Genomic DNA, 25,980 nt, shown 5'->3' with positions numbered 1-25,980 from the left:
TTGAATATCTGTCCACTGTATAAACAATCTCCAGAAAAATATATCCTCTTCCAGTAATGTACAATACACACTAAAAACACTTACAAAAGGGATTATTGTCCATTTACATCATCTTGAATTTAAAGACGATTCCCGAGTCATTTCAGTTATGCAATTTTGATCAGGCTGAACTGAATATTCTGGTTAACTTGAACAATGCCAGCAATGTGAACAATCTAACATTTAAAAATATCTGCCTAATTATGAAGGATTTTAAACAAAATCAGGCATTTTTACATCACAGTATATATGGCCTTTCTTAATTTAGCAACAGAAGGCACAGTTATTAATCCATAAAATACAGTACCTGAATCACATATACTCTAGTGATATCTACCATTGCCGATCCAGACATTTTACTCTGCAGAGGGGGCCAAAGAAAAAGGCTTCTGTGTGTTTGTCGGGGTTTTTTTTAAGAAAAATTCAACCTCATTACAAGTTTGGTCCGTTAGAAACGCCTATTAGCTGAAACATCTTGAAGCAGGACTTCAGGAAGGAATAGAGGAAAGCAAATTTAGCAGTCTATGGTCCAAGGACTTGAATAAATTACTATGAAGTGGCAAACAATGAGTGGAGCTGTCTGATGAGCTGTCAGACACACCTGTTAAAATGTCAATGTACACAGGTACAGTATGACAGACATTCCCAATACATTCATTGCCTCACACGCACAGACTTTGTTACAGCAATGTCCAGACATAGCGTTTACAGAGTTCAGCACATCTTGCGGACTGGTACTGGACTTGGGGCCCCACACCACACCCAAAGATGCGCAGAGTCCTGTAAATGCTTTGCCTGCTACGTATTGCTGTTAAAGTGAAGACTCCACTAAAGCCAAGCTCACTGGCCGCCCCTTAGCAAACCAGTGCACCCCTTCAAAAAGCAACCAGCTCTGTTCTCCCTATTTAGAGTGATAAAACTGCATCAAGAAAGGCCAATGAAATGGAAGAGGCAAGGAACAACAAACATGAGGGAGAAGCCAACCGTTCCGTACGTAATATAGCGATAGGGAAGCTCAACTTCCATGCGTTGTCGTGCTTTCCGTACATCGTCATGTGGTATGCGAAATATTTTACACGCCAGCGGGATAGTGGCTTTTTTCATCGCCACTTTCGTCAACAACAGAACTATTACTCCAATCAGCAATCGCAATATGGCTTTTCCAAACACAGTCACGGTGAGAGAGGAAAGAGACAAAGGTAACGTATAGGGAGAAGGATCTAGCTTTAGACCCATGATGTAGTTAACGTGGGAGCCACAGGCCACTCCAGCACCACAGCCCAGTATCTGAGCTGTGTCTCCTCGTGATGTGCTCCAGGTGTCCAGAGTAAAAGAGAAGATGCCCAGGGCTAAATGGAGACTGATGATAATTAAGGGTGCATATTTGTAAGTTAAGTTGAAGTTATCAATCAGGTCCACAACAGGATGGAAGACAATCAAGATAAGAATAGCATACAGGAATCCAGCAATAACGTCCTGTTGAAGAGAGAAAGATATAGTTTCAGTGTAATAACTATTTAAAAAAATAATTTAAGTTACATTAGCATGGAGACAAGCCCAGTTGCTCTGTTGCTAAAAGTGACTTGTGGATCCCCATCTTTTCTCATTTACTGTAAAAGATCACATCTTTTTTATGTTAAAGATACAGTAAGGAATTGCATTTGACCACCTATTAATAGGACATGACCAGATCATGACTGATCATGAACACGAACGAAGCTATGATCAAATGATTCATGATCAAATGACATTATGGATCCACCTATCCGCTGGCTGCAGTAGACCTTGCCCAGCACTGGGCCATTCCAGCCTACAGCCAGCACACAGCCAGCCCAGCTAAGGAAGTTGTGCCAAGTCAGTTTCCTGGACCAGCGCAACGCCGGATCCCAGTGCCTGGGTGCCAACACGCAGGCCTGCTGGCAGCAACAGCTGCTGAGGCAGTCGAGGACCACTGCAGCTCGGCATTAGAGCAGCTCAGGCTTTCTACTCTGGCTTCGCAATTAACAACGCTGCAAGAACGGAGAACTGTTTCCAATTATTAAAGGAGAGGAAGGGGGAACTCCGGTGGCTTCACACTTGTTCTTCAGTTTTATTATTGTTTTTAAAATGTCTTTTCTTAATTCAAAGGTTACTTTATTTTTTAATTTAGCATTTAATTCCAGTTAATCACTCAGTTGCACAGAATCATCTGCAAGTTTTGTCACCTTTAGTTAAGAAGGAATTTGTTGAGAGCTTTTCAGAAATCGAAGCACTAGAACCCAGATCATCTTCATTCACATGCTTATCAGCTTTTCCACATGAGCCAGGAGGTGGGACTTTCGTCAGCAGTGTTTGTATTGCTCCATCTTCAATGAATAATTTTTATTCACCTCTACTAATTGAATGCTTGATAAAAGCTCTAATACAATTGACTGATACTTATTTCAGAAGCAACCTCAACAACCTTCTGCCATATTTGCCACCTTACTTTTCCCCATCTTAGGCACCATGCTTGATTTATATTACAGTAACACATGGTTAATTGTATTCACTCAAACACTACAGAGAACTCAGATATGAAACTGCTGAATAACCTAGTGTATGTGATGCATCACTATTTGTTCTAAGACATGGCCTGTCAGCTGGTCATCCTCCACACAGATGGTTCTGACTTCAGAAGTCTCCTAATCACTTTTGCAAATGCGTCATTCAGTTTTTCTGAGCAGCCTTATTTTCACATACTGTGTTTACACTGTGTTCATCTACCAGCTTTACTGGTTACTACCAGGCTTACTGTTTTCTGTCTGTTGGCTCTTCTCCTTCTAGCAAGTGATCCTCAAAAACCTCTTAAGTTATCCTTATTAGTGGTCTTATATTTGACTAACATTTTGTAGCGTTCTTGTTTTCCCATTTTTACGTTGCATGCCTTTGTGTTTCAGTTTGATTTTTTTTTGCCTTTTTAATAAATAAGTCTGTTTTTCGAAGGTGACCATTTTGCCATTTGGTTCCTTAGAAACCTTGGTGAGCAAAACCCTACCATTTAGTAGGGCACTCTGAAACACACACGCTCTGAGTAGCTGACATGGAACCCGAGTGGACATTAACAGCCACTCTCTCACCCTGCAAAATTATTCCTACTGTGTAGAGGAAAACAGTCTACACTTTAGTGCCGTCATCAGTTTCTGCACTAGAACTGCTACTAAACATCAGCTAATTTTCAACTGTGGATTTCATGAAAGAAAAGTATATCTTAACAGAAGTTTGACATCCACTTTTAGCTATTGTATCAATTTCTCTGCTGAAGAAATATAAGTATTCTGTTCCTATATGGTAGGACACTCTAAAACCAAAAATCTATATACAATTACTGCACTGTAAAAACTTAACTGTGATGGAAGTTTATGATATCAGAACACCATTAACATAAAAGTTTTAGTAGGACTCTTTTCTTACCAAAATTGAATGCATTCCCATATAAATTCGACTACAGCAAACCAAAGAACACCAGCAGAATGCAAGGATCAGTCCAAACATAAGGGGATACTGGTAGGAAAAAAATGGAGAGATTGTATTAGAATTTTTAAAAAAAAAAAAAATCACTTTACAAGAATTCTATTATTAATTCCAATTAATGCAAATTACGCTCACCCTTTTCCTTGCCCTAGCCTACCTATTAGTCTATTAGACCACCTTAACTAAGTCCACTTTTCACAACGTCAAAACATCATGAAGTCAAACTTTTTCCTTGTCCTCTTCCTTTGTATTCAGGATATATGACTTTCAGGGCATTGGTCATATCTTTTCAGACTTCAGTAGGAAGTTAGTAGATCTTTGTAGCAGTTATTCTTGCCATGTTATGATACACTAGATTTGCAGTATGGGCAGAGACAAGGCTTGTGTTATATACTCTGGAACAGGTTTACAACTGGGTGAAGCAGCTATATAATATACTAGTGTTGTTAACAATTATCCAGGCAGACTCTAGTAGCTTCACCTTTCCCCTCAAAAGGAAGAACTCAATCAGTTACAAATAAACTCAATTCCTTACACACTGGTTTAGAGTTTCTGCAATTCTTGACTCAATCTCTGAGCATCAATATGATACTCCTAGAATATTAATCTTTTTTGTTCTCTATGAACCCATATAAACCTCCTCTTACAATCCATGTTTATTAAATGAAAACATCAAATAATTATTTTGAATTATTTCCATCTTCTGAGAGAATTTTTTTTATTAATAAGGACTCTTTACCACAAACAAATACTTTCTTTTAATAAGCACATACCAGTATGCATAGAAACTTACTTAAGAGTTTTCACTTTCTTAGGTTTTGGATAAAGGTATGCTAGTTCACATGTAACAGCACAGTAAGAAATATTTCCCTACTACCATATTGCAAAACATTGCACAAGACAGGATATAGCTTCCTTTCTTCAGTATTAAAAATAATTATTACTTCCATAAAAGAAGCAGTCACAAGACAAAATGGCATGTTTCCAGAATTGCTTCACTTCCTACAGGAAAGCAATAATAAACATTTTCAATATAAACAGGCAGTCTAGATGTACTCAAGTCTCAGAATAAAACCCCAGAACTACAGGCGTTTTTCTTGCCCTTTCCCTTGCTCCTTGTATGGGTAACCTGAAGGGTTGAATACCCAACAAATTAGAGAAAGTATCTTTAATCTTATTGGAGAAAGTTCTATGTCCTCTGTGAGGCCACTTAAGAGATCGACAAGCTTCTAAATCAGTCTTGAAGCTTGAAGTCTTCAGGTTTGAGAAAAGATCATCAGTCTTCTGCATTATTCCAACATGCTTTGAATTCTCAGCTCCAGGACCATGTTAGCATGACAAACCTAAAAAAAAATTTTCTCAAACTAACAGAAAATCAAGAAGCTTACGTTTCACAGAAGAAACGTATTTCACACTAAAATCAATTCTAAATGCCCAGCTCACAGTTGTGTTACACCTAGTTTAAACTCTGCTTCCTGTAGTAACATTTGTCTTTGTTTCTACTATGTTCATCTACAAACTGTACCTAAACAAAATTATGTACTTAATGATTCATTTCTAACTGAAACGATGAAGGAACAAATTCTGTTTCCTGTCTTTCAGAGCTACACTAATACCAGGCAATGCACCAGAAACTAGGTCATACTCAAGACATGGTTGCAGAGTTGTCAGATGCTGACAGTGATTGTTACAGCAGCCACAAAAGTAATCCCTGCACCCCGTGCTGCACCACCTGAATACATGGCCCGTGTAGGCCCATCGTGCCTCTACCATCATTTCCACTGATCTCAGGGCAGAAGGAACACTGCCTGCACCAGGAGGACATTCAGAGCCCACGACCTCCCTGCCTGGTGCTGCTCCACTCTGCCCCCAGAGAATTTCCACAGCAGAAACGCTGGATGCACAGAGACAGGTATACCCTATGTCCTCTGAAGTAAAGAGGAACTTCTAGCACCTCTTTTCACACCCTGCAAAATGAAAGCCTGGGAAGACAGACTTCTTGTTTATCGGAGACTATCAAGGAAAGATTTACTACCGCCAGAAGCAACACAAACCTCGTGACCAGCAAATTTAATAGCATCACAATTACTCGGTGGTAGGATGAGCTGGCATTTGTTCATGCACGTGTCACACCTTGAGTACTGTGTCTGATTTTGGGCCCCTCACTTCAAGAAGGATGTTGAGGTGCTGGAGTGGGTTTAGAGAAGGGCAACAAAACTAGTGAAGGGTTTAGAGAACTTGTGCTATGAGAAGCGGCTGAGGGAGCTGGGACTGTTTAGTCTGGACAAGAGGAGGCTCAGGGGGGACCTTATCACTCTCTACAATTACCTGAAAGGAAGTTGTAGGGAGATGGGGTCGGTCTCTTCTCCCATGTTATGAATAACAGGACGAGAGGGAACAGCCTCAAGTTGCGCCAGGGGAAATTTAGGTTAGATATCAGGAAAAATTTCTTTACAGAGAGGGTTGTGAAGTATTGGAACAGGCTGCCCAGGGAGGTGGTGGAGTCCCCATTCCTGGAGGTGTTTAAAAACCATGTGGATTTGGTGTTGAGCAACATGGTTTAGGGACCCTGACAGTGCAGGGTGAATGGTTGGACTCGATGATCTTGAGGGTCTCCTGCAACCAAATGATTCTATGATTCTGTGAAAAGTTTCAAACGGTTTTGCCCATCACCACTTGATACCATACATCCATTCTTGTTTCCTGGCACATCTCTTGTGCTTTCAGGCTCCTTTTCTTTGATGAATAAAGATGTTTCCTGCGTTTCTGAAATACCTGACAGAAACAGAAGCTGGAGCTTTGGCAGGAAGACCAATGAAGTGCCAGGCTCAGCAGGCTTTAGCAGCTACTGATACTGTAGGTAAGGAGTTGGGATTGTGCAGGAGAAGAGGTTAGAGCAGCTAAACAGCAAGACCCTGAGAACAAGGAGTATGAAGGAAAAGGCACATGTGAGGAGTCTTGTTTTAAGAGTCCTGGGCAGGTCACTGTAAACAGTAGGGAGAGTAGGCTAAATTCTGAAAATGAAGAAAAATGCTTGCTCCCAGTTAGAAACTCTCAGGGAGGGGTGTTTGAGGAAGGAAGAAACTGTCAGAAACTCCAACTTGGAAGAAAATTTCAGAAAGAATATTTGGCTCTGTCATGTCTCACTCTGTTTCTAATAGCATTGAGAATAAATATCCCTTAAAACATCTGAAAACATTAGCTAGTTTAGTTCCTCTGTGGCAAAGCACCTGTGCCCAAGAGCTCAGACACTTCCCTGTTGCATCCCAATAAAAAGTCAGTTATACATTTAACCCCAATTCATATATTCTTAAAATAATGAAGAATTTTTAACTTAAACCCAGATGAACTATCCTTACTGAAATAGCTTTAGCATGACCTGTCCACAAATGTGTCTGCAGTATTAGGCACGTGCTGATTCACGGTATTTTTAATAGATAATGATAAAAATCACAGAAGTCTTAAGTCCAGTTTCTTTCCACCCAAGACAGCTTATTCACTAGTATATATACTATACCTAATATAGTAGTATTCACAGGTATATATACTATACAACTACCTAGTCGTACTATATCCAGTCCACTATAAGAAAGCAGAAGACTGAACTATTCTCATTTCCTCAGGAGTAATATTCCACAATACAAAAGTTAAGTCCGTTTTTGTGATTAGTTCCCACACAAAGCATTCTCCTCTATGCTCCCACTATGTAACCGGCACACTTGGACAACTGTCAGTTTATGTTTGAAGCTTACTTATCAGCCAGTAAGATAACTAGCAGTTTAGATAAAGACATCTTTATGTACAAATTACAGAAATAAAATTTGACCCAAAGAAGGTTTTAACCTTCATCTGTCCTGGTTTCTTCCAACATTATATCCATACCTCCCTGCATTGCCCACATAACTGATCTGATTTTCTTCCCACAATCACAGTACCCACCTGTAGAGCATCATGAAGCTGCATGTACCCTTTGAGGCTCCTTGGACACTAGCAGAAATCAAGCAGATGAATCCCCCTACTCCACCACCAATAAAGCACAGTACCCTGCTTCCTCCTTGGCCTGTTTTCACTCACACATTTTAAAGGCAGCCACTGGGTTCAAGAATCCCTAGAACACCAAACTGGTAGCACCTGCTTAATATTTGCCTTGAGGTGATACAGCAACAACATATTTTGTCTTCACACGTAGGGCTAAGTGTACGAGGTGACCAAAGGAGAATATTAACGCTCCCACACACCTTCTTGCTCAGCAAGACTGCTCAGCAGCGTGCCAAGTCATAACACCTAAAGGGGACATCACCTTAGTTCTTAAAAAAAGCTGACACCATAAATTTAGTTCCGAATTGTTGTCGAAAATAATGCAATACTGAGGTTCTAGCAGCATTTTCTAAATGTAGTTTCATCTAGAAAAAGACTGCCTGTAAGTATTTTGCATATATGCACTGGTTATACCGTGGCTGTAAGCACACATAGCCTCCCACTGCCTAGGCATACAAAACCCTCACAAACACCAAAACATGTTCTATTAGTATAGTACTTTAAGACTATTAACATTTTTTTTTTATCAGCCTTGCTTTACCATAAATAGTGGATTTCACAAATCACAAATGAATCTTCAAAGAAAAAAAAACATCAAAACAAACAGCTTTTACCATGTTGTCTACTAAAAATAGGCATGTTTTATGAAAAATTAATGTGAAAACTTTATATCAAGTCATCTCAAGCACTCATGGAAGAAAGCCACAAGCACTCTTTTTTTTGAGATTTGCTTGGGTCTCATTTTGGAAAATACAGCATTCACAAACTTGGAAGTTAACAGTTACCAATTACCTTTGAGTTATAAACTTTTAGATCTTTTCTATATGGTTGTATATAGACACGCTTACAGTCTCTACTTAAATGAAAGACATTAAAGCAAGACTGCTGAATTCCAGTCATTTTAGTCCCATGGTTCCTCGCATGCCAAATCAGACCTACGGAGGCACAAAGGACAAAAGATCACAAGTTCACTTCTACCCTTTTCCCCAAGTCGCTGCTGTTCTTACTCCTTTCGGCATCAGAAGGCAGATTGGCATCATATCTCCTTTTAGATGAGGGTCCAAAAGGTTAGTAGAGATCACACCTGGCAGAGGTAGACATCAAAACCAGGTTTCATTCTCTCAGCTTGCTCTTTCTAATAAGAGAACTGACATATCTTCACTCTTGACCATGCTGAGAGATATTCAGGAACAGCCCATTTTAGACACAAACATCCTAATCCCTGCCTCCATGCCCTCAATTAAGACCATCCTATGTATACCCTCAAAAACTCAATATGCCTCCATAGCTACTACCATGCCACCTCAACAATTTTGAGTATGGGGATTATTTATTCAACTGCAGAGTGCTTTCTTTTTTCTAACCAACCAAACAAAAATAAAGACACTCACATAGTACTCAATCTGAACTTCAGAAATCACATGTTGACTCAAAACCAACATTATCCTGGCATTTTTCTCTTTGAGTGCCCCGCATTCCACATTAGATCAAATCACTGATATCCAGCTCGCACAAATATTTTTCTGAAGGCTAGAATAAAGCTTTGATAATATGCATAAGCGTGTAGTACAAATACAATATTAGAAGATGAAGTGGAGACAGAGGAATTAACAACAAGGCAGAGACTGAAGACAGAGACAAATGCAACATACAGATTAAAAAGGCACCTTTTTGACATTTTGGCTTCTAAATGTTTGAATGGATACGTTTCTTTGAAGGCATCATACCTATTAACTAAAGTGTCCCAGTCTTGATGTATATTACTAAGGGACAGATCACCAATCATGATATTTAAAAAAAAACACCCAAACAAACGAAAAAAAAAAAGTTAATTGATTTCTTAAATTTGCATATTAAGTTAAAGTGAGGAATAAGCTGATTGAGTAGACTACTCATCTTCTCTCTGGCCTCAATTTTGTTCCCATATCCAGAATCTTATCTTGATCAATTAAACTGAATTAAATTGGTCATATTTGGAAAACAGCAGTGAAACTACTCCGAGAAGTCTTTAAGAATTTTATGACCTACATTTTTAATAGGAAATTCCCATTTTATTTGACTACATCCTCCGAAACGGGCTTGCAAGCTTCTGACTGGATCACACAGAAAACATTTCCCTCAAGTGCCTATCCTCCTCCCCCGCCATGATCTGACTTTTTGCCAAGAGTCTTAATAACATAACCATTGTTTAAAAATGCTCATAAGGAAACAATCTGTCCTAAAAGCTTTGACCTAGGTCAGAAAATTCCTTCTTTCATAATCGAACATTCTTAAAACACACTCTAGACACTCATTTCTCTACTTTTTTAAAGCACATTCTACACTGGAGAAATTGCCAGCATCCACAAAGGATTCCAAACTAATTTTCTAGTATTCGTAGAATCATCATTTTCCGTGTTCTACAGTATTACTCAATGATGTTTTTTTAATCCTATGATAACTCAGAAATTCAGCTTGAGTTTGAGACAATTATTTTGAGGCAGAGTTCACTGAAAGAATCCAAGCAGCACTTGCAGCAGCACGCTTTCAATAAGATATTTGGGCTGTGTATTGGCAATGGTCATATGAAAAACTATAATCAATGTTTACAGGAATGACTGAGACACTGCTAGGCCAGATGAGTACAAGAAGCACGATATATAAATTATTTTCTGGAGAGAGCAGAAGAGGGAGAAAAGGATGGTTAAAAAGGAAGGACAACTTATGAGTCATTTTAGGAAAATTAAATAGACAAAATCCTGTCTTTTCAAAAGAGGCTAAGTGGTAAACAACACTGGTTAAGTGGTAAACAACTACATTTACCAATTGTTTCCTTCTTTCTTGCACTGAGCAACCTTAACATCAAAAATATAAAAATCTGGGAATGCTACACGTCATTACAAGAACCTCCTCTTCAAATTTCAAGACAAAGACTTCAATGCCAGCCCTGCAGGGAGTTAAAAGGTCTACTTTTAACTACACACAATCTAGAAAGAAATTCAAGAGTTACAATAGGAATTAGAGCCTGTTACTTTTTTTCCTTGCAGTCATTAAAAAAAAAATCCCTCCCTGAACACTCGCAGCAGGAATCACCTGCAACTTGCTCGCTTATGCCCCCAACACCTAACAAGTATTTCTTCTGCAAACTGAAATTTCCTCAGGTTTAATCAACACGCCCTCTTTGAAATGATGAGGAGTGCTTTACATGTGTACAGTCCACAAAGAAAAAAAAACTGCTTGGGAAGTATTTCCTTTGAATCCTTTCTTCATCACAAACTCTGTATCTAACCTTACAGCATTTGCTTTACATATTCCCTTCAAGATCCTTTACATTAATTAAAGATTTGCTTATGCAAAACTGAAAAATATATTTAATGCCAATCAACACACCTTCATAGGACAGGCTGCTGCGTATCTGCAGCAGAGACTCCCCAGTGGAATTTTCAACAACTGGCTATGCTGTCTCCAAACTTTTAAGAGCATCTGAATCAAACAGGCCATGCAACTTTTTCCAGCTTCCTCTACAAACAAACTACAGGCATTAACATGGCCCACAAAAGACGACCTTACGGCTCAAATACACAACACAAGGCCAGTGCTGCTGACCCTCCAAATTCCCATCTCTTTCTCAAGAGCTCTTCATTGCGTGGACAATTCCAGGTTTTGAGATCACCCCTTCAATTACGCTTCTCATGTCAGAAGAGTTTTTGTTTGATTGTTTAAGAAACACAGGTAACAAAAGCAATTAGACAAGCACATATCCCTCTGCCTAAGTTTCTTCACAACATTTTAGTATTTCAGCCAAAATCCATTTGAGATTCTCTGGGAGACGAGGCTTCTCTGTCTGAAAGGAATTGGCACTTGCTCTTACACACCGACTGCATACATAAGGGATGGCCTCCTATGTGTAGCTTCCAGTTTTATCATTACATCAATCCTACTGATAACACCAGCCTTTCAGCAAGGACAGACACTTAGAACTAGGATTTGCCCACTTCCTGTAAAATTCTCATTACAGCAGTGTCACGATTAGACTATTCATCCAACCCGGATAACCAATCATTCTCCATTCCCAGTGGGGACCTGAGAGAAGTTAGCCTTCTGAAATGAAAGAGCAGGCAGACAATTCTAGAGGTAAAACTTAGTTGTAGTCAGTCAGAATCACAGAACAATGCAGATCCCTCTGAAATCCCAATACAGATCCTGTTGAACCCATTTCATTTGATTGGATTGATCAGCTTTGGTTGATAAAGAGTAACGGTGCGGATGGAAGCATTCTGGAAGGGTGTTTGACACAGTACCACGTGATAGTCGTACACAACTGGTACTGTGGAGAGTCAGCAGAGCACTAAGTAAATGAAAATCAACAAAAACTTTTAAGCGTGTCAGTCAAAGAAACCATTACAGAACAGATGCACTCTGCTGCGGGTTTAGCAGCAGCGCTTACCAAGGCCCCTGCTATCATCCGTGGGGTGGAAAGACAGTCACTGATGATAAGATTTACACACAAAACACTGGCAGACAAGTACATCAATGCCATCATATTAAGTAATTTAAACCGCTTCAGAAGATAAACCCATTCAAACCACGTTGCTTAATGTAGTTAGAGGCCAGCTACTCAACCAAGGCTCTGGGCTCCTGCTGAACATCAACTTAATGAAGGTTGTTCCATGGCCTGCAGTGAGAGTCAGCAGTTCCTGACTCAGCTCATTACTGCAGAGCTCAGGAAGGAGTGTGAACCCATCACTTCCTAATCCAGGCAACTACTGCTGGAGCCAGGCTGCATCCTGGAGGAACTATGGGAGAAAAGTGTATTTGCTCTCTCCCTGACTGATCTTTTTTTTTTCCCCTCAAAACAGAACATCAGGTTATGACACATTCAGGTACCATCGTAACTCCAGCACCAGTTCTAATAAAATATGTATTGATATGTATTTGAAATCAGCAGTTCAAAGTAATCAAATGAAATATTAAAAAAAAAAAAAACTTTTTCCAGTAGTCTCACTCAGCCTTATGCTTTGAGAGATTTTGTAGACAATTAGCAGTTCACACCATCTCTTCCTCCATCTTCAGGACACTATATAAGCCAGCCCAGCTCAAATTGTGACTGTTTCAAAGAAAGCAGGTTTTCCCCAATGTGACAAAGATACTTTTCCCTACATCTATAACCTCTTTGTCTTTTAAGCGTTTTTCTTCCTCTTTCAGGGTATCAGAGCTTCAAAGACAGAAAGAAAAACACCAAGATCTATAATACTATAACACTCTTAAATTCTCGTGAGTCTTTGGCATGAGCTTTTTATTTCAAGGTTACTAAAGTGCCTTTGAAGCAAGTGGTTTTCCCTGCTGAGATTTAACAATAAAAAATAAATAAATATATAAAACTGATGCAAGTAGAATCAAAAGTTTCAGGAAAGCTCTCATAATACAAGGAGAAATGAAAAATTATTTTCCACAATGGACAGAACAGTTAGCTATTATGAAAATTATTGAAACATATAATTTGTTTCTGTCTGAAAGTTGGCTGCATTGAATATTCCCTATGTCCAAAATCTCTAAATGTGAAAATTTGCCACGACCGTCTTTAAAGTACATCATCTCTGAAAATAATTTACTTGAACAATTTTGCTTATAAGCAAATATTTTAGTTTTACTATGTATAGTCAAAACTCCTTTTGAATACTACACAAAAAAATAATCGTAACAGGATTACTGATAGGCATTGAAAACTAGGAAAGCACAAACTTAATTCAAGAAGTTAAAAGAAAACCTACTGGAATTCAAAACTAGTTTTTAAATGGACAATTTGGGCCATATCTAGAAAAACAAGCGCAGATTTGCTCTGTTCTCTCTGTTGTTTGAGAGAAAGACTCAGAGATTATCTTTGATAGAAAAGAACTATTTCGCAATAGAAGGAAGTTATAACGCAATGAACACAAACTCCAAATAAACTATACAGGAAAGTGATTTCCTTCTCACTGGAGTAACCTCTTTCCAAGCAAGAGTGGCCTTCTTTGGTTTAGTATAAATTTCTAAGTAACAAACTCAATTAAAGTTACCTGTATTCCAGAATAAAAGTTCCTGCAGAGAGTAATAGCTGCGTCTGCTTAAATTCACACTCTTGCTCCACTACGATTTTTCGGAACAAAAGGTCCTGAGATGCAGATTCATTATGATCAGGGTCTGCGTAACGCTTGCTCATATTGCATATATAGAAAGACTGTACCCCAACATGTGCCAACAAGTTTAAATCTAGCCATCTGTATCTACTGATAAATATGTATAATTTAATAAAAAACAGAGTTATTACAAGCTCTTTATCACTAATAGCTTTCCAAGAAGTTCTGAGGTCAGTCTCTTTTCACACACTCTATTTCCAGAAGTACATGACAAAAAAGTTGTCATATAGATTCTAATCCCTTTTAACGCTGGTAAAATATGGAGAACAGAAGCAGCATTAGATGAAAGCTTAACTCTCTTTAGAGGTGAATCAGAAGATACTCAGCATGCCACGGGTTAGCCTTTGATTAATATTTGGAAATAATTTAAAAATTGGAAGGGATTTTTTTTTTTTTAAATGAACATTTTGAAATGGTAGAAGTTGACTTCAGAGAGTTCTGTTACTCAAACTCGTTTCATAGGAAAAAGGAATTAAAACTAAGACTCAAACACTTTGCTCTCCATTTTGTAAGCGTGGTTCTAAACGAATAACAACAAGGCTGAATGTTTATGATTTCTTAACACACATTCATTATAAATATGTTTAGTCAATTAGCACTGTATTTCACAGACTGCAGTTGCAGGGTTGGCAAACTGAAGATTGAGCTTGGTTCACTGACAAAAACACCATTTCACACATTGTCAGTTTACTGGTTCTATAAAAGCAATCAAGCCGGGTTCTCCTTTGTACACCCCATCAGAGCCTGTGCAAAGCTAATGGACTGATGTTGCTAAACGAGGTTTCCCACGTGCAAAGAAATAGAAATCCCGTTTGTTCTTCCAACTGACATCAGCCCTACACATCTAACAAGTAATAATCAAACACTCAGATTGTACTCATTTAAAAAAACAAACAAACAACTTTAAGGTTAAGCATCTCAGTGACAGAACTCTAAATATTTATTTCAAACATCCCCAAAACATGGCATTATTATCTGATGCCTGCACAACTCTAGCAGAGCAAAACTTCACATTTTCCTAGCAGAGGATATGAATCCCTAATAGCTTTCTTTTGGGCACGCTGTATCACCTTGCAGAAGTAATGCATAAACTTTGGCTAAATCTCTACAATCTCTAACCTTCAACCATCTCCTTCCTTTCAGGCACCCATTCTAGATGCTCAGATAGAGCCACAAAGCGTCACACTGTGACAGCAGACAACTGGCAATAGTTAACTGGGAAGACAGGAGTTCAGCCCCTTCGAAAACCTTAAAAAAAGAGTTCTCTCTACCAAGATAACAAACATCTGGCTTAAAATAGGCAGGTATTATAGTAAGAATCTGTAAACATTAACAACTTAAGCACAGACTTATTGCACAGCTTCTTAAACGTGACACACAGCCCTCAAAACCCTACACTGAACATTTGCCACCTGGGAAAGCTTTCTCCCTCATTTACTAATGAAACTGGTGCAGTGATTTAGGCGGCTGAATAAGCGTTGTGCTTTCTTTGCAGTTCTTACTGTTGCCCACACTGCTAACATCAAGCACCTAAACACATGCCACAGCTTGTGACTGTGAGAAACATTCGATGATCAAGTGTTGATTTAACTTACTTCATTGATCCAAAGAGCAACATGCAGATTTTAAGATTTTGGTGAATGAAGGTGCTAGAAAAAAAAAAATCATTCGAGATTATCAGTTCCTGCTAGTTATTAGCACATTAATAGTCGTAAAACCATCTGAAAGTATATGTACTCCTCAAAAGAGAAAGAATAATTTCCAGTTTACAGGCAATGAAACTAAAAGACAAGAGTTAAAGAAAACACTAAAGCTACAAAGTGACTCTAGTAAAGGATCAGCAAAAAGCCCTTTAGTTCCTGGCTCTCCACCAGTTCTCAGCCAGTAAAACTGAACGCCTGTAAAAATAGCAGATGTCTATTCCAAACTCTGTGCAAAGCACTCGCCCTACAAGAGACAAGTTGAAAAACAATTCACAAATATAGATTGTTAAAGCAGACTTTCAATGCATACTGAGTTAACCACTCACAAAGTGAGCAGAACTTCCATTCAGAAGACTGAATTATTAGAACAGCTCTTGATACCTGAGCACTTGCTTGGATCATAGAAAATTTAAACAAAATTAAAAACCGGGAGGGGGGGGGGGAGTTTGCGGCAAGGAAAACCAGGAATTTCACATTTTAGCCGAACTCTGCCCCTCTCTCCCCCAACAAGAACTCAAGTCTCTCACAGCCTTACACCCCGGGGCTGGAAAACACACGGAGAAGGACAAGGAGCTAAGCGTTACCTGCCAGCGGCCGTAGCTGAGCAGCAGGAGCGCCAGGGGGATGGCGGTGCCCGACATGGCGTGGGTGGAGGGCATGCTGTACTCGGAGTTGTAGAAGACCTCCAGCTTCACCACGGGGGGGGAGGCAGGCCGCGGCCAGCGGATGACATCCTTGGTGCACTGCCCCAGGTACATCACCCACACCCAGATGATGATCAGCCTCCGGCCCAGCCAGGCGTCCACGTTCCAGATGCAGAAGGGGAAGAAAAGGATGTAGAAGAGCTCGTTGCCCAGCTCCGTGCCCAGGCTGAAGAGATAGTAGAGGAAGCGACTGCGGGTGGAGAACTCCTGGCTGCCGTCCTCCTCCGTGAGGGAGTTGCGGCGCGGCCTCCTCCTCCACCGCTGCGGGGGGCCCGCGCCGCCGGGCACAGTCCCGTTCCCGGCAGGATGCCCCGGCTCTCCCGTCCGCTCCTCGGCCGAAGGGCCGCCGTTAACTACCGGCCCCCGGCCGCCGGCTCGCCGCTCCGCGTCGGCCCAGCCCGAAGGCCCCTCCACCCCGCAGAGCCGCTGGAAGGCGGCCACTTTCCGCGGGTCCTGCAGGTGGGCGGCCAGCCGGGCCAGGCGCTGGCAGAGAGCCATGGCGGGAGGGAGAAGCCGCCCGCGAAGGGCGGGCTAAGGGCGGCGACGCGCTGCCCGGGCCAGCGGGCGGGGAGTTGAGGGGGCTTCGCCTGAGGGGCGGCGGAAGGAACGGGAGCTCCCGTGCGCGCCGCGGAGACGGGAGGGAGGGAGGGAGGGGAACCGTCCCCTGAGGAGAAACCTGCTCGAGCGAGAGGCGTCGCGGAGCGACGGGCACCACCTAGCTCGGGCCGCCACCGCCGCCCTCGGCTCGGCTTCCCGCACCGCTCCGCCCGCCGCAACCCCTCCGCCCGCCGCTGGCTCCCGCTCGCTCGATCCCTCACACGAACGCGCGTCCGTCCCCCGCCGTCCGTTTCCCCCCCCCGCGCCTGCGCACAACCGCCGCCCGCACGGGCGGGCGGGGACTCCTCGGGCCGGATTGGCTGGGGCTCTCTCCCGATCCCGCCCCCAGTGGCAGGAGAAGCCAATCAGGTTTTGACATTGCGCGAGACAGCGGGCGGCGTGCCGCGGCCTCGAGCGTGAGGCGCGGAGGCGGCAGGGAGCGAGCGGGCGGGAGCGGGGCCCTTCGCCTCCTCCGGGGCTCGGCGGTTCCTTCTCGCCGGCTGCAGCCCGGTCACCGGCATGGCCGGCTCCTGGCGAGTTAGTTGCCCTTCCTTCTGAGTGAGCTGCCGTCGCCTCAGCCGCCGTGTCTCGCTTCAGCGCCGCCGAGGCCTGCGCCCGGCTGCCCCTGCCCTCCTCTGCCTCCCGGTCAGCTGCCCGGATCGGCCCCAGAAGCCTAAATTCGGTGGTGTAAACAGGAGAGGAAAAGCTGATTCCAAGCAGAGACTGAGAGTGGACTTAGTCCCAGCGGTCAGGCCGGTTAACGCACCGATGGAGGCGGTGCGGTGCCCGCGGGGCTGTGGAGCAGCCAGCCACTCAGGGAGCTTCTGCTGGGCGTCAGGAAAGGGGCCGTGCCTTGCTCCATCTCTCCATAGCCGGGAGGAGGTTCCACACCTCTTCCTGGGTGGGTGTGCACGGCTTGAAGTTCAGCAGGACCAGAAAGTCTGTGATCAGGTACTTTGAAAGTCCACAGTTGCTGGAGTTTCCGTCCTGGAAATGCCGTGAGAAAGGCAAGCTTTAGGCACTGGTGCTCTCTAATGCTTCTGCCCATCCAACTGATGCTGATCTATGGCTTGCTAGTACTCCAGTGTATTTATATCTTGCCTTAAAATTAGGAGGTTAAACAAGGGATAAATGTGCTGCTTTGTGACATTCTTCAAAAGGGTGAGCAATATGACCCGAATGACAAGTTAGCTTAATAGCTATCCTAACCAAAATAAAAAATCTGATGTGGAATTCAAATAATAAAAGGTTGGAATGAAGGAATGTAATACAAATCTACACAGTCTTTTAGTAAAAATAGCTATTAACACTGTTTTGAGGAGGTGCTTGATTCAGTCCTGCGTGATATTCTCATCAACATTGGGTGCATGCACTGCCAATAAACCATGCAAATGAAATTTGCTGCCAGATCTCCAGAAGAGGAAGTCTGTAGGAGAGCTTAGTTGAAAGACATGATGTCTAAAGAGGTTCCAGTAGTAGGTTCTATGTTTTACTATATTTTTAGCAATGATCTGAAAGCAGATCTAAACCTGCTGCTGCAAAAACTCAGCTCCAGGATTAATGGAGTTGTAAATAATGATGAGGATGGGGCGTTGATCAGAACAGTTGGTAGAAGCGACTCATTCAAACTTAGTGAATTTTAATCCAGCCAGCTATAAAGTTGTCTATCTTAAGAACCAAGTGTGGAGGCTGTAAGTGGAGAACAGAAGACGGTAGCTGGAGAAGGTAATGACTTTGAGGAGGATTTAAGGGTCAGAATAAGTAAGCAATCAGATAAGGGCTCTCCTGTATGCTGTTACGGCAGAAAAGAATTAATCAGTGTATAAACAAAGGCATAAAAAAATGTTTATTTTACCTCTTATGTTTGGCCTCAACAATGCCATCCAGAGGATAGCACATACATTTCTGGTTTTCAGATTTTAAGAAGCATGTTGGAAAATAAGAGAGCAAAAGAGTGAAGCAAAATGTTCCGATGGTTGGAGAAAACGCATTACACTGGGAGATTTCAAGAGCTCAGGCTGTTAAAAGTTATCTAAGAGAGGACTGGGACGTGACTTGTTTGTAGTGTATAGGAACATTCCTGGAGGAAAACGCAGGATATAAAAGGGCTCTTTAATCTATTGAAGAAAGGCATAATAAGAAGTAATGGCCAGAGGCAAAAGCCAGACAAATTCAAATAGGAAATAAGACACACATTTTTATATGGTTAACCACCAGAACACATTCCCAAGAGAAGCTGAGGGTTTTCCATTGGTTTATGTCTTCTGTTGAAGATTAGATGTAAAATTGTTTTTTAGCCTAGCAGAAGTTATGCTTTATTTTATTGGATGGATACAGGTTGAAATCTAATGGTCCGTGGTACGCATCGTGTTGGGTTAATCTAGTGGGACCATCATGGTTTAAATTTTAAATGCCAGAAGCAGACATTTCATGAATAACCATGAGCCTTAGAATCAATTTTTTTCGCCTTGAAGTACTTACGTGCCATAAAAAAGCTGATCTGAATTAAGCTTTTGGCTGCAGAATATGCTTACTAAACCAATATCTAAATGTTTTGGCCTTTCATTTCCTAAATTTACACTCTTGGGATTACTTGGAAAAATTTATCTGTGTTTTCCTTTAAATTTCTGAAGGAATAGATCCTTACGAGACAATTCATTTGGTGCATTCTGATTCTCTTGGCCTTGAGGAAATAAGGCATTTGACACTGTCCCACATGACATCCTTGTCTCTAAAATTAAGAGACACGGATTTGACAGATGGACCACTCGGTGGATAAAGAAATGGCTGGATGGTCGCACTCAAAGACTTGTGGTCAATGGTGCGATGTCTACATGGAGACCAGTGTCAAGCGGTGTCCCTCAGGGGTCCGTTCTGGGTCCAGTGCTGTTCAACATCTTTGTCAGCGACATGGATGATGGCATTGAGTGCACCCTCAGTAAGTTTGCCGATGACACCAAGTTGTGTGGTGCCGTGGACTCACTTGAGGGAAGAGATGCCATCCAGAGGGACCTTGATAGGCTTGAGAATTGGGCCAGTGCTAACTGCATGAGCTTCAACAAGTCAAAATGCAAGGTCCTTCACCTGGGTCAGGCCAATCCTAGGCACAAATACAAACTGGGCACAGAGTGGGTTGAGAGTAGCCCTGAAGAGAAGGATTTGGGCGTGTTTATAGATGAGAAGCTCAACATGAGCCGGCAGTGCGCTCATGCGGCCCAGAAGGCCAACCGCATCCTGGGATGTATCAAGAGAAGCGTGATCAGCAGGTCAAGAGAGGTGATTCTCCCCCTCTACTCTGCTCTTGTGAGACCCCACGTCGAATACTGTGTCCAGTTCTGGTGTCCCCACCATAAGAGAGACATAGATTTGTTGGAGCGTGTTCAGAGGAGGGCCACAAAGATGATCCAGGGGCTGGAGCACCTCTGCTACGAGGACAGGTTGCGGGAGCTGGGACTGTTCAGCCTTGAAAAGAGAAGACTTCAAGGGGACCTAATAGCTGCCTTCCAATACCTGAAGGGAACCTGCAGGAAGCTGGGGAGGGACTTTTTACAAGAGTGTCCACTGATAGGACAAGGGGAAATGGGTTTAAGTTGAAAGAGAACAGATTTAGATTAGATTTGAGGAAGAAATTCTTCCGTACGAGGGTGGTAAGACTTTGGAATAAATTGCCTAGAGAAGTTGTGGATGCCCCCTCCCTGGAGGTGTTCAAGGCCAGGTTGGACAGAGCCTTGAGTAGCCTGATCTAGTTGAGCGGCGTTTCTGCCCATGACAGGGAGGTTGGATTAGATGATCTCTAAGGTCCCTTCCAGCCTATGCCATTCTATGATTCTATGATGTTCACATTGTAAAATATTTCTGGAAGGATTATTATCCAGAGTGCTCAGGTAACAATGCACCAAATGAATCCTGATAGATTTCCTGTATTGTGTATTATATATATTTGTATGTTGCATGGGTTTGCATCATACAGTCTTAACCTCACTTGAGGCATTATCATGATATAAACAATCCTATTACCAGTGTAGGAGCTGCTGTTACTGAAAGAGGGATGAATGAGATGTAAATAAGATTTCAGATCAGCAGCTTGGCAGAGAAACGTGAAAAAACCCACCCTGAAATGGGACGTGATCGATTTTTCTGTCTCAAGAACGGAAGGTGTGCTGTCATTTCTCTGCCTTCTGAGAAACACGATGCTAATCATGCGAGATACATGTGCTTCCTAATTTACATCCTTCCCTGGCTCTTGAGCAGAAAATGCAAAGACAGGAGCTGAAAAACAAGCTGCCGCTGCCTTTTGTGCATTTTCCCAGAGTCAGGCCACAAACAATCTTCCCTTAAACATAGAACAAACTGAAATCTGTTAATTAGCTTGATGAATTCTGGAATGAGATCTGAATAACTGTACAGAGGAGAAAAAAATGGCAGTGATTACAAAGGATGAAGTGAGACTTGCCTTTGTGGTATGCACTTGGTAACTTGAAAAAGCAGAAAGTGTTTGTGTGTGCGGTTGAAACTTGTTTACTTTGAGCTGTTAGTGTGAAAATTCCATGGCACTAATACTGAGGTGGCTTTTAAATTACCTTTGCGCGTTTGAAGAAAGTTACAGTTGCAGTGGGCACTCCAAGAGTGTGGAGTGCACCCTGTAACTGAACTTTTCCAGAAATGTGTTTCTTCGTATGATCTGCAATAGGTGGCCCCAAAGCTATTCTGGATGCGTTTCAGCTGGCCACACAAGTGCTGTCTTAGCATGACACCCCTAACGCGTGCATTTTCAAGGATGCCTGGCAAACCAGCATACTCGCAGCCACGTTCCCACAGGCTGGAAGTAAGTATTTGACAATTCAGCTGTGGGAAATGGTGGCAAATGAGGTGCAGAATATGTCATGCTTACAGCTGCTGTGACCACCCTGCCTGAGTGACAGGAGCAGAACCAGGAGTTCCTTTTCGAAGCGGAACATCTTGCTTGGCATCCATTTGGATGATCACTGTTGCTCACCAGCCTGGGCCACAGCTCCAAGGATGCCATTGCATCTTCCACAGCCAGGAGGAAATGGCCCACCTTTTGTAGGCAGGGTCTCAACCTTAGTTAATTAGTTAATTACATTCAGTTTCAATTCAAGCCAGCTGGGTAATAATAATTGGATGTCATAATTCCCCCTTTTTGTTTTACTAGTTTTTTGTTTTTAGAGGAAAGTAAAGGCTTTACAGTGTGCAGAGACCCAGTCCATTCATTCCAACTCCAGGACACTTCTCTCCTGTGAATATCATGTCAGGGCTTGCGGCTTTACCTTCTTTACCAAAGGACTCTCGCTCCAGCCCTGGCTACTCTGGCTCCAGCAAGGGAGTCACGGTCCTCAGGGTCTCTCAGATGTATCATGTCAGGGTCACCAGATGTTGCTCACCAGCCTGGGCTGCAGCTCCAAGGATGCCATTGCATCTTCCACAGCCAGGAGGAAATGGCCCACCTTTTGTAGGCAGGGTCTCAACCTTAGTTAATTAGTTAATTACATTCAGTTTCAATTCAAGCCAGCTGGGTAATAATAATTGGATACCACAGATCACTGTCTACTGAGTGTATTTAAGGTGCTGGTTCTGCCTTGTAAAGCTTTAAACAATTGGGGACCAGTTTATCTAAGTCATTAGAGCCACTTGTTTTTCTCTCCTAATACAACAGAAGGAGCAGGTGGTGGGACATTCTCCAGGACTGTGGGACTTGTTTTCTGTCATCACCTGAAATAGCTTGAATCCGGTCATCTTTTTGTGCAAAAGACATCTGTTGGATAGCATTTGTGAAAAGAGTTAAAATTATTTCCCAGCATGATGAAGGATGGAAAGAAGTATCTGTAGAGGTCTGAATAGCTAGTTTCCTGTTGAAATAATTATTCTAATGCTACTAGGGTTTTGTTATATTATTAATGATGTTAAAGTGCCTAGAGTCAGAGGAAGGCTTCATTTTAGATAATTTTGAATGCAAATGGATTAAATGTGCTAATCCTACCAGGGTTATTATGATTTTTTTTTAAAGAAATTGGTGAGTTGAGTACCCGGATTCGAGAAGGTGAGAGTGTATTTATTGTAAGATTTAGTCTTGAAAAATACGTAGGAGAATAAGAAAATGTATTTTATTTTCGATTAATACCTATTACTGTAAGCAAAAAACCCCAAAGAGTGCTTGAGTTTGTTCTTGAATATGACCTATGGCAGTAGCTCAGTGAAGGAGCACTGGGAAGGTGCTAACGTCACACCACAGCAGCGGGAGAAAGAACATACTGAAGAGTTTCCAGTTTGCTTATGCTGCACTTGGTCATTGCCAAGTTCTGCACAGCACTTTCTTAGTAAGCAATTTAAGGTGTTCAAGTGTAGCTTATCTCTGTACAAGCTACCGCTCATAAATTCCAGTGATAGCTTTTTCAAGAGAACTTAAAAAAATTTAGATATCTTGAGTAAAAATGTATTTAATGAACCAGTGTAGCACTTCTTTTAGATAAGGTCTAACAACTATGTTATTCTCTGTGGGGAAAAAAAAAAAAAAAGTTAAGTAGTTTGGAAAGAATAAGGCTTAGTTCTTGTCTCTTTCATGTTGGTATCCTCGTTGCTATGCTAAAAACTTTACCAACTGCAATAAAAAATTAGTTCAATGACTTGCTGCAATCCCCTGATTTCAATTTAGCCTTGTTATGCATTTATTTCTGCAGGATAATGCTCAAAGTCCCATAAGCAAGAGTGCCTCTTTATTTTTTCGTTGGTTTTATAACACTTTCCCCGTATTGTTTGCTTTTGTAAATGTGTTAAATTCCTTGTATCCTTGCTCACATGCTATTAAATTGCTGTGGCGTTCGGGTATGATAGGGGAAGGTCACTGAGTACCTCGGAAACCCGATCCATTGGCAGACCAGATACGCTGAATCATGAAGGCCCAAAAAACATGAACTTAGCAATAGCACTGTCAGCAACAAAAGCAGAAACTAGAGGCTTTGTTTGAATGGTGGATGTTTTGCTTCAGAGTTACAGGCCTGGATTTTCCAGGGAATGGAATCAGGTGGCTTTGGCACGTCCCTGTTTTACACAGGACACGTTCTCACGTCACAAGAAGTACTTCTTACTGTTCTGCAGCCTCATTTGGGTGAGGGCTGAGTTTGCCCATCATTGCTGAATCTGCCCAGCTACTTGGGTTGGTTTGGTTTTTTTTCTCCACGTGTCTATATTGGCGCATAATCTTGGAAAGGCACAGCATTTTAGTGACTAGGGAATTGTATGCAGATGTGCGGTGTACAATGTTGTGATTTGTTATAACAACTAAGAATAAAAAAGCTGAAAATAAGTAATAAAGGAGACTGCAGTGATCAGGTCTCCTCTGTAAAGTTGTTCTAGGAGTGCAGTTACAGTCTTTTCATTCTTCTGTGAACTTGCACCCTGTGTTTAACCTTGTTGCATCCCCTTTCAAACGTAATTCAGATAAGGTGACATTATTTAAGGAGTGTTTCTATCATGTTAAAAATTAGATTATTCAGGTTTTGGCGTTGTAAATTATTATATGTCCTCAATTATTGCATAAGAGTGTCTTATATTGGCAGCTCCTTAGAACAACCATATGAGGGAATACGTGATTCCCGCCCCCTTCATTTTTCTACTGGAAAAGAGATACAGATTTGGTAACAGTTTCAATGTGCTTCTGTTTCTTCCATTTTCCCAGGTTCCTGTAGTTTTAATTTTATAATCTGTGGTCTGTATGATGAGAAAATAGGGACTTTTTTTCCTGTGATGTCTCAAAGAGACTAGCAAATCCTAAAGCAAAACCAAACCCTTTGTCTTTTTAGCTCTTCGTCCCAGGATTTTGAATTGAAAACATTTAAGTTTGGGAAGGCAGAGGAGAAGTTGGTTGCTTTATGGGTGGGTGAGGTTTGCTTGCTCTTTTTTTCAGAAACAAGAAATCAAAAAAGAGGAGACGGTTTAGATTTCTGCTTTTTCAAAAGCTTAGGTTAATAATACATAGTTGTGAGTGTGAAACTCTCATTTCTTGAAGATGTTTCTTCACTCTGGCTATGAGGGATTAAATTGTAGAACTGACTGTTTTTACTCAGAATTGCTGACGCTGCCTTCCTTGCCTTGCTCTCCTCTATTATCAACACACTGTTTGCCTGTGGAAGAGGCAAGTTACTGACCTGGTACATGCACCTGGTTGGGTACCAGCACTGCATTATTTTATAGCTATATTTTATTTCTAGCAAGACAGCAGAGGAGGGATAGAATAAAAAAAAAAAACAAACTTGTGTATAGCTCTTCCTTAACCTAGAGCCCAGAATTAGAGAGTTCCTTCTTCCACACATCATCTGAATTTTTATGGTTATACAATACTTGCAGCCTTTTTATCACTGTAATTTCTGCAGATCCCTTAGAGACATTTGTCCTCTAAGAAGGGAATAAGTTCTTTCATGCTGACTTGTATCAACTGCAATTATTGCATATTGGATCGAATTTTGTGTGCAAGAGTGGGAATTACATCGGTTTCTGCAAGCCAGCTGTGCTGCAGGGGCAAACAACTGCTGAGAACTCTTGGCAGCAGGATGCTTCTTGTTGGAGCATGCTGAGAGCAGCAGGGATCCCAGCTCCTGGTTCCCCAGTGGCAGAACCCACTGGCTGGTGGGCCAGTTCAAAGAACATATCCCCCGTCCAAGGATGAAAACAAGCCTCTCCATAGGGTATTGTAGAGTTGGGAGGCATCTAGGACTCCTGTCAGAGACAAGGTGACCACATCCTAGGAGTTACAGCTTCATGGAAAAAAACAAAAAAGCACCTTTTCAAGAGGCTAGACCCATTCTCATTGCTCAAACTCGTTAAAGGAATGCGCCCCACACTACGCTAATGAGAAGGAAATCATGGGAATCAACCTGAATAGCAGGAGCAGAGAGTTTACCACGTGACATCCTGGGACGTGAAAGGGAGGAGAAATGTAGCGTGTTCAAATCCTACCATCAAGCTTGAAAGTTCATGTGCAGGAAACTAGGCAAGGCATGTATGTGCCAAATAAATCACTAGGGAAGACAGATTGGATGTGACAAGAGAATCTGGATGCGAAGTATAAGATATGGAGCAGATGGGAATTTGCCTTAGCATGCGCAGATGCATGTTTTAATCAGTTCCAGACTTTTTTCTTGGGAAATCCCAGATTGCCAAGATTATGAAATGGAGCTGATTCATGTTCAAGGGTGTGTCAAGTTACTCAGAGTAGGAGGAGTGAAAGCTTCCGTAGGG

General features: G+C 41.8%; 1 protein-coding gene across 1 annotated transcript; it reads right to left on the bottom strand.

Annotated features, from left to right (window-relative positions):
* Positions 1-963: 963 nt before the first annotated feature.
* Positions 964-16,629, bottom strand: SGPP1 (sphingosine-1-phosphate phosphatase 1). Its single transcript, XM_086613840.1, has 3 exons — positions 16,012-16,629; positions 3,472-3,561; positions 964-1,515 (listed from the first exon to the last, which is right to left on the bottom strand). The coding sequence occupies exons 1-3, from the start codon at positions 16,627-16,629 to the stop codon at positions 964-966; spliced, it is 1,260 nt and encodes a 419-aa protein (XP_086469966.1).
* Positions 16,630-25,980: the final 9,351 nt, after the last annotated feature.

This window comes from Tauraco erythrolophus, chromosome 6 (assembly GCF_009769465.1).
Source record: "Tauraco erythrolophus isolate bTauEry1 chromosome 6, bTauEry1.pri, whole genome shotgun sequence".
Taxonomy (NCBI): domain Eukaryota; kingdom Metazoa; phylum Chordata; class Aves; order Musophagiformes; family Musophagidae; genus Tauraco; species Tauraco erythrolophus.
This window is presented reverse-complemented; position numbering and strand designations above follow the sequence as displayed.